General features: G+C 47.6%; 1 protein-coding gene across 1 annotated transcript; it reads left to right on the top strand.

The window, feature by feature from the left end:
- Window positions 1–1,921: 1,921 nt before the first annotated feature.
- Window positions 1,922–3,754, top strand: CCR75_009749 (uncharacterized protein; the record flags this gene model as incomplete). The annotated part of the gene is made up of 1 exon (XM_067967788.1): window positions 1,922–3,754. One exon carries the CDS (start codon window positions 1,922–1,924, stop codon window positions 3,752–3,754), a length of 1,833 nt encoding a protein of 610 aa, XP_067820508.1.
- Window positions 3,755–14,849: the final 11,095 nt, after the last annotated feature.

The raw sequence follows: 14,849 nt of genomic DNA on the forward strand, positions 1-14,849 counted from the left end.
ACTCTGGTTAAGTGTCGTCACGGGAGCGGTAATCCGTCTCCTCGTGCGCACTTACCAAGTAGGAAGTAGTTTTCAGACTGATTTATATTTAATAGAATTAAATACAAATACCTATTTTTACCAATTAAAATGTTATCTCTATAGATATCATTTAATATGTATTGCGAGCGTATCTTTATAGATACCTCGCGTAACGGATGACGCTAGCCGTCATCACGGATGACGCTGGGCGTCATCCCTCCTAATGTGAATGCACCCATGTGCATCACATCCACAAGGGTTGGTCACAAATGTGCACCACACCCGAGTGTTGGGTCTAATTACTATTATTTAGTAATTGACCATCCCCTTAAGTACACCAAATGTACTTAACGGGGACTGTGTAACATTAGGGCAACTTTAGCTCGTTACATGATTAGTTTGCGGAATAAATAGATATAATGGTCTATACGTATTTATGGATAAGAGTTCTGAACAGTACTATTTAAAGTAATATCCTGCAAATATTATCTACCTTTTAAATATGTATTAATTAACAACCTTTAAGTGTTAATTTTATGTAACGATACACCCCGTAACAACTAGTGAAAGGTGCCCCGTTACTACTAATGTCTTGTTGCATCATCTTACCAAATTCGGTAATATTGGAATTATTTAAGTCAAAATTAATAAAGATAATTATTTGTACTATTTATTTCTTTTTCTCTCATAGGAAAAAATATTTATTATTCCTCTTATTGGAAATAATACTTATGTAACGAAACACCAGCTGAAATTTAACCTCTTGTATGCTTTAAGTAGCAACCGAATAAAAACATAAAAAGGTCTGCAAAGAGCAGGGGAGGCGTAGTGTGTAGGTTAGAGACAGAAGCAAAACTAATTATGAATTGGTCCGAACAGTGTCGTGACATGGAGATATTACACCAGGCTTTGATTAGCTATGGGAAGCGGAGGTGCGTTTATAATTTTAAGCGTTCTGATTGGCTATGTGTCGGGGGTAGAATAGCAAATAGGGGTGCATATATAGCAGTAGTCTTTATCTAATAGAAAGTGTAAGTTTGCAATTAATTAAAAATCAGGTATTGTGAATTGCCGACAGCTTTCGAATCAAAAATACAAAAATGTCGAGGTTACATTGTATAACTGAAACCTATTAATTTTGTAATCTTTTGCGCGATGCGACCAAATAGCGATCGTTACTTGAACGCGTGTCCAAGATGTACCCAAGGGTCTTTCTACTGTACCATTTCTCGTCAATTTTAGTTCACCGCTTGTAAGCTACAACATGCCAGTTCTCAACCGCGTAGCAATATGGTATTCCATCTGTGTCTTTAACTTCGTTTCCACATGGCAGAAATTCCAATGGCCTATCCTCTTAAATTTGGCATGCTCTTTACGCTAATATAGTTGCATCGAATAGAATACAATCTTCCGCGCTCAAAAGGAGTTATCAATATGTAAAAGTGCTGACAGAGTATTTGCATAAAAATGCGATAGCATTAATGCCTTAAGAACAAAGCATAGCGCAGCATGTAACAAATTCTTTTGGTTGAGTGAGAGGATCCAAAGTTTCGGTATGCATGCTTCCCCTACTGACTTCTTTCTTTTTATGACAGCTTTAGGTGTCACATGTTGATAATCGTTAATTTCAAGTTAATCATAGTTTCTTAAGTTTCACATTTCTTGATAATCTATTATTAACCTGAATCAACGAGAGCTTCCCCCGTGACATTGGTATAAAAGTAAAACTGATCTTGTAGTTCACATTACCGTTGCGCTTCTCCATCTGCCTTTCTCCTGCAATTAGACTATAAACTGGCTTGATGTGCAAGAGCATTTCCACTCCGTCGCTGGCCAATTACGAACTTGCTTCTTTTTGTCTGCACTTCGCGTTTATCTGTAGATTGGTTTGCCAAGTCGAATGAAGGTCATCACGTCACTAGTTCTTTTGGCAGCTATTTCGGTGAAAACCAGCGCCGAATCCTTTTCGGACTACTCTTTGGATGACATTCTGGATTCAACAACCATATTAAGTCACTCATCCTCATCAACTGCGCCTACATCGACTTCTTCTCCACAGACAAGGACAGCGTCAAGTGACTCGACTTCATCTGAGTCCACCACAACCAGGAAGCCTTCAGAATTGTCTCACACACCGTCAACCAAGTCCCTTTCATTTGAGAATTCTTCCACTAAGCCGCCGTCTGCATTGTTCAATTCAACAACCAAGGTGCCGGTGAAGTTTTCAAATTCGTCGTCAAAGTCCAAGACAACAAGCACAAATATATCCAATGTGAAGTCGTTATCCACGTCTACAGAAAGAGTCTCGTCAAGTTTGACCGATGCGACGTCGAAGTCGTCAACCTCGACGCCAGCAGCGGAGAAGTCAACATCCTCGAAAGCAGTCAGGTCGTCTTCGGGCTCGGCAAACGATTTTATGGCCTCGCTGTCTTCATCTAGTGCTAAATCTGCCACGTCGGATTTGTACCACATGTCGCCAGTACACGTTGTGCAGGCCCGCGTGCAAAGCGATATGCCTGTGTGGAGTGAACACTTACAACGCTTCGTGTCGAGTTATTACGACGACGCTAATGAGGCTTATGTGGGACTGATGGACTCAGTGAATACAGCGTCGGTAGAGGGCGCGCTCATGTACGTACAGGCTGAAGGAATTAATTATGATACGCGCTCGACTGAGGACCGCTGCACGCGCAAGAATGACATTAAATATATTGTGTTTTACGAGATTGCCATCGCTCAAACAAACGAGTCGATAGCTCTATTCGGAAAAACGGCTAGTCAACACGAGTACGGCACGATGCTAGCCATGGACGCGGGCCGTTGCACACCAAGCTCAACTACCTCGTCAGGCGAAGACGTGATGCCCACGGCCTGCTACTACTTAAGTGGCGAAGACGGTGAACCCGAAGTTGGGCCATTTGTTGGTGGAACGACAAAGGAAACGGATCCACGGGCTCCTTACCCGAACAATGTCTGGTACTCATATCCAAACTCATGTCCGCTGAAAAAGTGGGGAGAAAAGGCTTCTGACTGTCGTGCAGCAACTCGCAAAGGTCTTTGTGATATTGGCGTCATGCCGGACGGCGTCACGTGCACCTTTGCATACCGCGTTCTCGGTTTCATTCCAATTGACGACCTCGTCGAAATTACATCAATGGAGAGCAATACAACGGGCAAGACGTACGCAGACTTTGCAGAATTCTGCGAAGACGGGGGCATTGAGTTTCAGGCCACGGCAGATGGTGAATGGATTGATGGTATTAGCTTTTGGGAAAACCCACAGGATGAAGAAGCCAATGCTGAGCGTGCCTTAAAACTTGTAGAGGCCTACTACAATCTGACAAATGGAATCAGTACAAAATCTCGCCTGGACTCAAGCATCATAGGCCACATGCTCCCCCTTCCATCTCCTAAAGAACTCGCAGCCGAAAATCCCCCATGTTACCGCAACGTCGAAATATGTAACTCGCGCTTTGGTTGCATGCGTGAATTTTATGGTTCCACGTGCACAGTCTGCAACTCGACTTCGGACGACTGCGATACCCCACCAAGCGACTGGACATTTCCAACTCTGGCCAAGGCGGTGGGAAAGAATGGTGGTACTGGCGACGCTTCGGCTGACGGATCACTTGACTCCACTTCTCCTGTCCGTCGCTCGAGCTCTCCCGTTACCAGCGTCTCGGCTGTGCTCTTGTCGACACAGCTGGTGTTGGTCGCGATATTATTGAGTTAGTCATTATGTAAGGTCTTGACGTGACTTTTGTAACTATTTTATTTGAAAGGAACAATACATATTACGTCAAGTAGCACTTTTAAGTCAAAAATGAAAGCCTTACTTTGGCGGTCTGATGAACATCAAATTACCCGAAATGTAACGGGGCACTACTGACTTGTACTGCTTCAGTACAAGTCCACTTCGTACTATAGAAAACAAGGATGGCCTATGCACTAAGGAGAAACTTGGAGAGTAAGAATATATGTAATGCTTGATCGTGGCGCTCGCGCCCGCTCATACTTCGCCTTGTTGTCTTTGGTTCTCATGCGTCCATTCCCAGTAGTCGACCAGTTTCGCAACTGCTCATGTGACTGCTCCCAAGAGTCGTCCTGCACGCGACTGTTCACATCAGTTTCCAACACTCCTTCCCGAATCATGGGAGAGTCAGACCACAGTAGTACTTACCTACTTTAGACCCACCTTTAAACGCAGTTCAAGCACCCGTGGAGCTGGCAACGCCTTCGTCAGCAGATCAGCTAGCATGTCGTGTGACTTTACGAAACTTGGCTTGATAACACCTTTCGTAGCATAATCTCGCAGAAACTTGAGCTTCACGTCCACATGCTTGCCGCTTGCAGAGCTGGCCTCGTTTTCGATTTGTTTCATAGCCGCTTGATTATCCATAGCTGCAATCGGAGTCTTGACTTGCAGACCGAGCTCGGAAAATAGTCCTTCAATCCTAGCGCCTGATGACCTCCTGCAGCTGCAGCAACAAACTCTGCCTCTGCAGTCGAGACGGCAACCGCAGACTGTTTTTTGCAGTGCCATCCGATAGTTGCTCCAATAACCATGGTCACAGCCGCACTCACAGACTTGCTATCGTTGCGATCACCAGCGAAGTCTGCATCCGTGTAGCAGCTGATGCGAACTGGGATCATCATTCCTTCATCCACGCGGAGGTGTAGCTTAAGGTCTCGAGTGCCAATTAAGTAACGACCAATTCGTTTGGCTAATTTCTAGTCTTGTAGCGTCGGTGCATGGCATTGTCGTGTGGCCCTATGCACCGCAAAGCCGATATCAGGTCTGGTGCACCGAGCCACCCAAAGAAGACTTCCGACCAATGACTGGAACTCCCTTATGCTCGGTAGCCCGTCTACACCGCCCGAGGTCACCGGTTGCGTTACTTCTCCTTCCAATACAGGCTGTTCCTCTCCGATTGGCGACCGTACTGCATTTGCGTTTTCAAGACCAAACCGTGTAATCATGTCGCCGATCGTGCTTGCTTGATTTAGCACATAGCCTGCTCCTTCTGGCTCGACTTGCATACCGAAGAACTTGGCTGCCTCCCCTAGGTCCTTCAGCTCGAGCACTACATCCCAGCGAAGAATTCATCCACACGATATGTGCTTGTCGCAGTGAGAAGCAAATCGTCGACATATGTACCAATAACTGTAGTTCCTCCAGTATCCACTTTGTAGAATATACAAGTATCCGTGATGCATTGGACGAATCCAAGTTCGAGGAGAGTCTTTCTGAGAAGTTGATGCCAAAGACGCCCATTTTGTTTAAGCCCATACAAGCTTCGTTTAAGACGCAACGATAGCTCTTTCACGCTTGTAAATCCCAGAGTTTGCAACAACTCCGCCGGTACCTTCATGCCATCGGGGATATAAAGCTGAATATCGTACTCGTCTTCAGTCATCGCTTTGACGTAGGCCGCCGGGACGTCTCCGTGCCTAGCGCGCACACCCCAAATCATCGATAGCATTAAAATCACTCTGATGTTGCTGATTTCCATCACTGCAGCAAATGTGAGAATATAATCAATCCCGAGCAGTTGCTCGTTTCCACACGCGACGAGGCGCACTTTAAAACTTTCAACCTGCCGTCGCCACGTCGCTTCGTCTTGTACACCCACTTCGTGTGAAATTGCTTGGCGTCAGGATCACACTTGATTATTGTCATGTTTCCTTTTCTTAGTGAGCTCAGCTTTTCAACTTCCGCTTGCGCTTGCGCCCAGAGGTCACTGTGGGGCTGCGCCGGGCCTCCCTATAGGATTTCGGATCAGGCCCGTGACCAACAGATGGTGCGATGGGTGTATCCGTTGACACTTCCAACACTGCCAACACCATCATATGAGGCTCACCTTCAGGGACCAAATTTCCTTGATATTCGTCTGCCACAAGCTGTCATCGCGACTTCTTCTTGCTCCGCATAGATCTTCTGATGCTAGAGGCATTAGCACTCTTCGTGTCGGTTCGCGCCTTTTCGCGAACGACCCCTACTCCCGTTGGAAATTTCTCCAGCCTCTCGAGTAAGATGATCGCACGTCAAGACAGGATCATGGCTGTTCTCGTTTGAAATGATCTCGGCGTCGCTTTCCGTTTCGAGCGCCTGACGTACTTGTTCGTTCGCAGCAGCACCCAGCGTCTCGATTGCGCTGATGTGGAGCGTTGTTATCACCTTCCGATCGCTGGCTAGCAAGACTTTGTAGCCTTTAGTCTCGTCATTTTTACCAATGATGTACCCTCTCACCGCACGCCGCTCAAAGTTTTTCTTCTTTGGATCTCTAAAGACCATACAAGTCGACCAAATATCACGATCCCAGTTAAGTCAGGAACTTGCCCGGTCAGAAGCTCGAGGAGTGAAGCCTTGTTTGCGTTTGCACGAGTTGGACTGCGGTTTAAAATGTACGCGGCGTAGTCTGCAGCATCGCTCCAAAACGTGAGGGCAATTCTCGAGCCAAAAAGCATGCATCGAACCATATTCATGATGGTTCGATGCATACGCTCAGCTTTCCCGTTGCTTGCTTGAGTCGCGGCTTCGCTCACCTGACGAGCCACTCCTTGTTGCTTACATAGCAGGTCCACGTTTGCATATTCACCTCCTCCATCCAAGCGTAGGACATGTACGCGACATCGGAAACGCTTCTCAAAGAAAACGAGAAAGTGTTCGAACTTTTTCGCAGCTTGGTCTTTTGTTTTGCCCGCGAATACACGCACGTAATGCGTCTTGTGGTCCACGAAATTTACCAAATAACGGTTGCCATGTCGATCAAGCGGCGTGATTGGCCCTTTCAGGTCACTGAAAATGACGCCTCCCACGCGATCTATTGGCGAGTTTTTTCCTGAATCCTGCATGGACTGGCGGGACTTGGTTGCCTTTCCCTCGGCGCAGATCTGACAGCTCACACGCGTGAGGTCCGTAAGCTTTATTCCCGACACGGGCTCACGGGCCATTCGCTCGACGGTGTCGAAAGATAAGTGGCCAAAACGAACGTGAAAATGGGAAGTCCATCAGGAAGCCTTCTTGAACTTTCGATGAACGTGGTTCCCTGACAATTGCGCTCATTAATATGTCTTGAAAGACTTAGATGGGAGCTTACGACAGCGAAGATCTGCTATTAGCACGCGCGACTCTAGTTTGAGGGGAAAAACGACCTGTGCCGGTGTGCCCTTTGTAATAACCATGCCTCCGTGACGTGATTCGATGCGACATCCTTGCTGAGCTAAAAGTCCAAATGATATTAAATTCCGCGACAGAAGAGGCGCGAAGTATACAGTACTCAGCTGAAGTTCAAACTCCTTCCCTTCGGCGATTCAGCAAGAGTAACAGTCCCTTTCTTCGTAACCTGAAGTCGTTCGCCGTTTGGGAGGAGCAGCCAGTTCGATTCATCACAGTTCACAGCGTTTTCAAGCATCGAGACATCTCGAACCAAATGTCTGCTTGCACCGCTATCTACGATCCAGTGATCCATGTCCACACCGTCTCCGTGAGCTGCAAGCGCCCATCTAGTCTTGTCGCCGACCATTGTACTCTCCTTCTTTCTCTTCGATTTGCACTCCCTGGCTATGTGACCGGGTTTGCCACACGTGAAACATTTTCTAAAGTCGCCAACTGCATTTACGACGCCATTGGACGGTCGTCATCTTCAATCTCTTGCGCCCATGCTACAAGCTCTTGTGCATGGTGAAGATAGTCCGTGCGGCTTGGATCATATCGACCCATGATCGCAACTTTCATGTGTGGCGCAGCATACTTCACGACGCTTTCCAGTACAAGGTTTTCGCTGGTTTCACTTGCGTTCATGAGTGCCGTGAGATACAACAAGTGTTCGGTCCACGACCGCGAACTGTCATATTTTGCCCCGTAAAGGCGGACTGCTTGATGATGGGAGATTTTCACCTTGAAAGAAAGCCATAGCTGCTCGAGCAGGTACGCGATGCTTTGGTTACGCGTCCACCATCCCTCTATGTGGGCTTAATAATACTGCAAGGCATTTCCTTCCAAATGTTGCTGGAGTTTGTTTGCCTTCTCTCGCTCGGTCCAACTGTATCCGCAGCCCATCTCAGCCATCTCGATCGCCTCAAGGAACAGTAGCGTCCACTGGCGAAATCCAGTTCCTAGCCCTTTGTATTGCTCTACTCCGCCGAATTTTCCTATCAATAGCTTTGAGTCTCGAGCGTTTCGTACGCGCTGACCACCAAGAGCCATGTGCTGCTGGTACGCTTGAGCCTGATAAGCTGCTTGCGCTTGGGCTCGAGCTTGGGCTTGAGCTTGAGCTTGAGCTTGAGCTTGAGCTTGAGCTTGAGCTTGAGCTTGAGCTTGTGCTTGAGCTTGTGCTTGAACATGCAATGGGGCTTGTCCCTGCGCCGCACTTGATTAGCTCGCGCCTGTGCTTCGGCGCGCCGGTAAAAACTCCCAGCTCCAAACGGTCCCATGTCGGATAGCTCGTCGAGTTGCATTGGTGTGCGCCCTAGCGCACTGCCTTCACCGACCGCTCGGCTAAACACGCTTCCTGCAAATACTTCTTGAGCCATATTGTGCCCCTTCACTCGTCCCTTAGGCTGTGTTCGCTGAATGCGTGGTGAGACTGGCGAATCGTTTGAAACGCTCACACTGGCTTGTTCAACTGTGTCCATCCGGGTCTCTAACCGCGCAAGTGCTGCGAGCACGCGCTCCATGTTAGACGGTGACGTCTCTTCGTCAGCGCCGCTCCTTTCGCGAGCGACACCTCCGGTCGGGGGTGCTTGCACATCGCCGACAGAATGCTCAGACCCGTCGTTTGGGCTCTTAACCTGAAGAAAGCGAGGATGGCCTATGCACTAAGATGAAACATGGAGAGTAAGAATATATGTATTGCTGGATCGTGGCGCTCGCGCCCGATCTTACTTCGCTTCGTTGTCTTCGGTTCTCATGCGTCCGTTCCCAGTAGTCGACCGTTTTTGCAACTGCCCATGTGGCTGCTCCCAAGAGTCGTCCTGCACGCGACTGTTCACATCAGTTTCCAACAGATACTGCTTCAGTGCGGTGGTGCCACACGTCACTTCACGTACACTAGTACATGCAGAGGAAGTGTAATGGCACACATCGGTTGAAGAGCCGTTGTTGTGGTACATTTACTTTATGGCTTTTGATCTCAAAGCGTTAAGTGCCTTCCTAAGGCTTATGCATTTGATCTGTAAGAGAAAGAAGCCTTTCTTAGGTATATCCTCTTGGGCACTAGTTGCCACTTGGTTCTACGAACCCCTGAATTCCTTGAACTAGGATATCTTAAGCTTTGGTAGCTCGTACGACTCCCTGAGTTGTTAAACACATTAGTTCAATAGAATTAAGTGCCTTTTTGAGTCTGAAAGTCTTCCTCTGACTTTAGGAGCGAGGTAGCTCCGCTACACCTGGTAGCACTCGTAGTCAATCTACGCCTGATTTTTTACAAGACTAAACCCTCACGAAATGGGAGAGGTTCCAGAATTGTCAGAAGCGCAACGCGCCGCTTATGAAAAGCTCAAAACCTTATTTGGGCTTGAGCACGTGGAATTTTTTTATTTCCCAGGGACCAGAGGTCCTACGTGCAAGGCTTGAAGCCTTCATGCGGTACGAAACCGCCCTGATCGGTCAGGTACAGGACCACTTAGCGGCATCTATGCCAACTCGGTACATCTCTGTACATGACTCAGAGCTGAGGGCTCGCCCTCTAACTGTGTATGTGAAGACATTTGAGGAAAAACAAAGGGAGAAAATCTCCCTTTTTGGATTAATCAGATGGAAATGTCCATTGATTCCGCCTTGTTTTTAAAAGAACGGCAAAAGGTGGCTATGGCCATTTCCGAACTTGGAGGTAGAGCCATGGAGTGGGCACTATCGTGCAGCACGTACATAAACGACGCTTTTCCCTCATGGGATTCGCTTAAACAGCAAATGACTAGCATGTTTGCACCGCCTGATCAGGCTCTTCGCATGCGAGCACGGATCCAAGCGACTCGACAGGGTAAAAGAACCCTAGGGTACTATGTCCAGGAGTTGAGAACTCTCATTGCATCTATGCATCAAGACCCGGTGCAAGAAGCAACTGTCGTAACCTTTATGAAGAGTCTCAATGAGGGCGTGGCCCGGACGGAATTGTTCCGATCTCATCCGGCTACGTTCGAAGAGGCAGTCGCCATAGCGCTACGCGCCAAGTTTGACTTGAAGTCTGCTCGCGTTAGCACGCCTGTTTACCGAACAAGCCCTTCGAGCACATGAGTTCTATCTAATAGAGCGGAACCTATGGACTTAAGCCTCGTTGAGGAAGGAGAAGAGGCTCTTCAAGCTGTGGAACAGCATAAGACCATCCGTAGATGTTATATGTGCGGAAGCACGAAGCATTTACGTCCGGCCTGCCCTCTTCGAAATTCGCGTAAAGCTCGAAAGAGCTCCAACTCCGACCTATACCAGGGATCTGGTACGGTGCGGGAAGAAGTCGATACCCAGTAGGTGCGAGGCGCCCTACTGGGGGAGACCTAGGCTCTGTTGAATCTCTAGGAGGGTAAGTAATTAGGACCTAGGCCCAATTAGCTTGGTGCGCAATGGCACGGGGCGTGAGTACAAGTCTGGCTTATTAGTCGCTCAAGCGACTGTGAAGGGTTTTGATCAGCCGTGGTCAATTGTAATTAACTTAGGAGCGTCTTGCAATTATGCTCGATGTCTTTCCCTTGAAAAAAGTCAACAATACGTTGAGGCACTTAAAGCGTATGAAAGTGATACAATCGCTGCTCGCTTAGCGACTGGGACTCGTGTCACTTTTCCTAAGGTTCCATTTAACTTAGGTATAAAGTTTCTGGACTTTGACAGTATGGAACGCTGTCTCGTCTTTGATTTGGATTCGAGATATGATCTCATCTTGGTATGGCCTGGTTAGAACACCATCAGCCATGTATCGATTGGAAGTCTAAGACCTTAGGCGCCACACGCAATGTTCTTGGCAAAGTTTTGGTGAGTCATGAACCCACCTTTGCTAGGCAACAAAAGCGGTCTTGGCGCGGATCATTGAATGAGTCTGTCAGTGTCCAGTGTTTTAGACATTGGCATGTCTGAGTTAATAAACTCTAATGTTAAAAACATTGATTCTGAGCCCGACTCAGCAGAAAGAAGTGGAACAGCACATACTCCGTCTAGTGACACTCGTTTAAATAACGATTCACTAACTGCTGAAATCATTGTTGGCCTAAGGCCGAATCATCAAGGGTGCAATATCCCTGAGATACGTGGAGTGGCACGTCTATGTCCACCGAGTATGGTCGGCCGAGGTGGCACCATAATGAGTGTCAATAGTGACACTATTGGCGGTTCGCCAGGGCATTTTGGGTCAAACCCTCCTAATGCACGTGAAGCGACACGTAAACGTTCGCTGGATAAGGAAGTTGGGTTACCTAACGCCTTGTCGGATGTCAAATTAGACACCATGTCTTGTATAGAACCAATACAGGCTGGAAAATTGGAAATGTGATTGTCTCGGCCTCTAAGGGGCGTATTGTCTCCACTCCAAGACAGGATGGACACGAAGCGTGTATACCCTCACAAAGTGATACGAGTGAAAGTTAGCCTTGCGGCAATCCTCTCGCTTCATGCTCTTTTAGAGCTAGACGAAATGTCTATTGATGAGTGCGGTCGAGCCTTAAAATCTGGTGACTTATCTGAAATGGTGGTCATTCGACATATGGTTGAGTTTAACTCATCGTCGCTTCTAGACGAAGCTGTCCTGGATGACACAAAGCTGCACTTAGTGCACGGAATGGGTCATCGACACTTAAAGATCCTACGGATCTATTTTATTCCTTGATTAAGAATCCAAGATGTGGTATGTAATAATCCACCATCTGTTTTACCTCCGGATAGAGGTGTTCGTCATGAAATTGACTTGGTTCCGGGAGCCAAATACTGTGTCACACGACAGTGGCCTTTACCAAGGGAGCCGTCTGACGTCATTGACACTTCTTTCATGCTAAGCACGAGGCTGGAATAGTACGAGAGAGCAAATCTCCCTAATTCGACACCGACATTTTATGTCAAAAAGCCAAATGGTAAATGGCGCATTGTACATTCTTATAATATAAGCTTAATGCTGTCACTATACCAGCACAAACCCCCATTCCTAGAAAGGATCTTCTTCAGAACAATATGGTGGGATGTACAATGTACAGTGCATTGGACTTAGTCGATGATTACTACCAATTGCTCATGCGAGCTAGCGATGTCCCGCTTACAGCGGTTATCACCCCAAGCGGCATGTTATGGGAGTGGCTGGTTATGCCACAAGGGCTTTCCAACGCCCCAACAACATTTAATCGTCTATTGACGCAACTGTTTCGCCCTCATCGAGGTTATGCAAAGACTTATTTCGATAACATTTTTGTCCATAGTCGGTGCGAAGCAGGGTCGGTCGGATATGGACAACCGTTTAGACCATTTGCGAGCAGTGCTCGAGTGTATGCGCACAAATAAATTGTATGCCAATGCATCTAAATGCATTTTTGGCGCAGACGAAATTCCTTTTTTAGGATGCTACATTGGAAAGCAGGACCTTAGAGCGGATCCCGCTAAGGTAAAAGCCACAGTAGATTGGCCGGCTCCTAAAACCAAAAGGATTTGCGTAAGTGGGTAAAAGGATACACAAAGGTGCTGGACTAGCACCGAAAATAATGCTTTTCGAGCAGTTAAGGATAGTCTTATCCATGCCCCGATTCTGGCACTGTCAAACCCAAATTGGTCTTTCAGTGTCGTCTGTGACGCATCAGCCTTTGCCATTGGCAGTGCTCTGTTACAAACAGATGATGATGGGCGCGAGGGAGGGTGTAATTGCGCTCGAGTCTAGACAGCTTAAAGCTGCGAAAATGAACTACCCATGACATGACAAAGAGTTACTCGCAATGAAGTATGTTGTTGTCAAATTCAGAGTTCATCTGCTCGGCTCTAAGCCGTTAGTGATAAATACGGATCACGCGTCATTACGCACGGCGACTGGCCTGATGGCTATCCTTTTTCGCGGAACACAACTTCGAGGTGAAGTATAAGCCCGGCAAGCAAAATGCCTTGGCCGATGCGTTATCACGCAGGCCGGAATAGGAGCTTTCTCATAAAAAAAGACTATCTCGTCGCCTATTCCTCATTTAATCCGTTCGGCTTACGCCAAGGATGAACAGTGTGTAGCTCTGCTACGAGCTTTAAAGAACTCAGATTCAGGTATTAAATTGCCGGCACGTTTTCGTGCAAGGTTACATCGATTTTCTATCGATTACAACCTGTTGCTTTATTGCACAGACATCGCGGACCTTCCGCGTGTCGTTGTTCCTCATGATGAGGATTTGAAGTACCGAATACTTTATGAGGCACACGATACTGTCCTTGGTGGTCATCTCGGTGGAGAAAAGACCTACGGCACTATAAGCCAGAGATATTGATGGCCCAAACTTTATAAATGGGTCAGCACATATGTTCGCACATGCGAAACTTGCCAACGGGTTAAACCCTCAGCGCATGCTGCTGCGCCACTAGCGAGCCTTCTCGTACCCATAGGTGTTGGGAGTTCATTAGTATGATTTTTTTTTCGATCAACCGAAACATTCTGCCGGTAACTCCGGCATAGTGGTCTTTGTTGACCGATTGATCAACATGGCTCACTTAGCGGTTGTACTGGATTCCATTGGTGGAGTAGGTGCAGCAAGTCGGTTCATCGTCCGCGTGTTCCGACAACACGGTTTACCAGTGCAATTGTCTCTGATCGGGACCACCATTTCACGGGTAAATTTTGGAAATCAATTTTCCGAGTGCTTGGCACCCGATTGGATATGTCCACTGCGGACCATTCGCAGACCGATGGTCAAACTGAACGTGTCATCGCGTCATTGAAGACGTTCTACGCAGTGTGTGTGCTCAGACACCAAAGCGCTGGAGCTCAATGCTCCCAGTGGTGGAGTTGCGTTAAATAACGCTGTACATGCCTGTACAGGCTATACTCCGCTCTATGTCAACGGTCTTACCCACCCACGCGTTCCATTAACGATACCACTGCGTGATACAGGTCTCGGGGGGGAGAATTAGCCGATAGACTTGCTTATATCAGCCCTGTTACCATTCGGAAACAAGTAAGCGAGCGAGTTTCTTGCGATGCGATTAGTGTCTTAAGACATGTAAGGGACACGATGGCTGATAGCCAAGACAATCAAAAAGAACAAGTCGATGCCAAAGGCAGAAGCTGTATTGATTATTATGTGGTCGGAGACCGAGTTCTATGCAACGCTAAAAATCAACCAACTAACTTGGTTTCCGCAGTCTTCAAGACCAAATTACGCCCGCGCTTTATTGGACCATTTACGGTCGTGGCCAAGAAGGGCGTAGCTTATACGCTAAACCTTCCTAGCAAGCTGCGTACACACCCAATGTCTTACGTTGGCTTGCTTAAGCCATACCGGGACCCTTCCCACGTGGACTTGAAGGCGCTTGCACCGAAACAGGCGGTCGTGCCGCAGATTGCTGCATCCTCACCAGTATGTCCAGCTGCTCTCTAAACGAGGTCGTTGACGCCAGCATCGAAAGACGGTTCTGAACCGCCTCAAAAGATCTCTTCACCCGAGGACCTCACGAAGAAGTTGCACCTCGTGCCGTAGAGCATCAAATGCTTCCGCCGAAATTTCGGCCCCTCCCGCGCTGCTTGATGCGCGGGGAACCTTCAGTTCATGTGGCGAAACTTTTAAAAGCGACGTCGTCGTGAGGGTCAATACCAATATCTGTTGAAGTGGCTAGGGTACCCCTCTTCTGAAAACTCTTGGGAGATCGGGGTACCTCTTCGGCAAGATTG

This window comes from Bremia lactucae, linkage group LG1, assembly GCF_004359215.1.
Source record: "Bremia lactucae strain SF5 linkage group LG1, whole genome shotgun sequence".
Taxonomy (NCBI): domain Eukaryota; phylum Oomycota; class Peronosporomycetes; order Peronosporales; family Peronosporaceae; genus Bremia; species Bremia lactucae.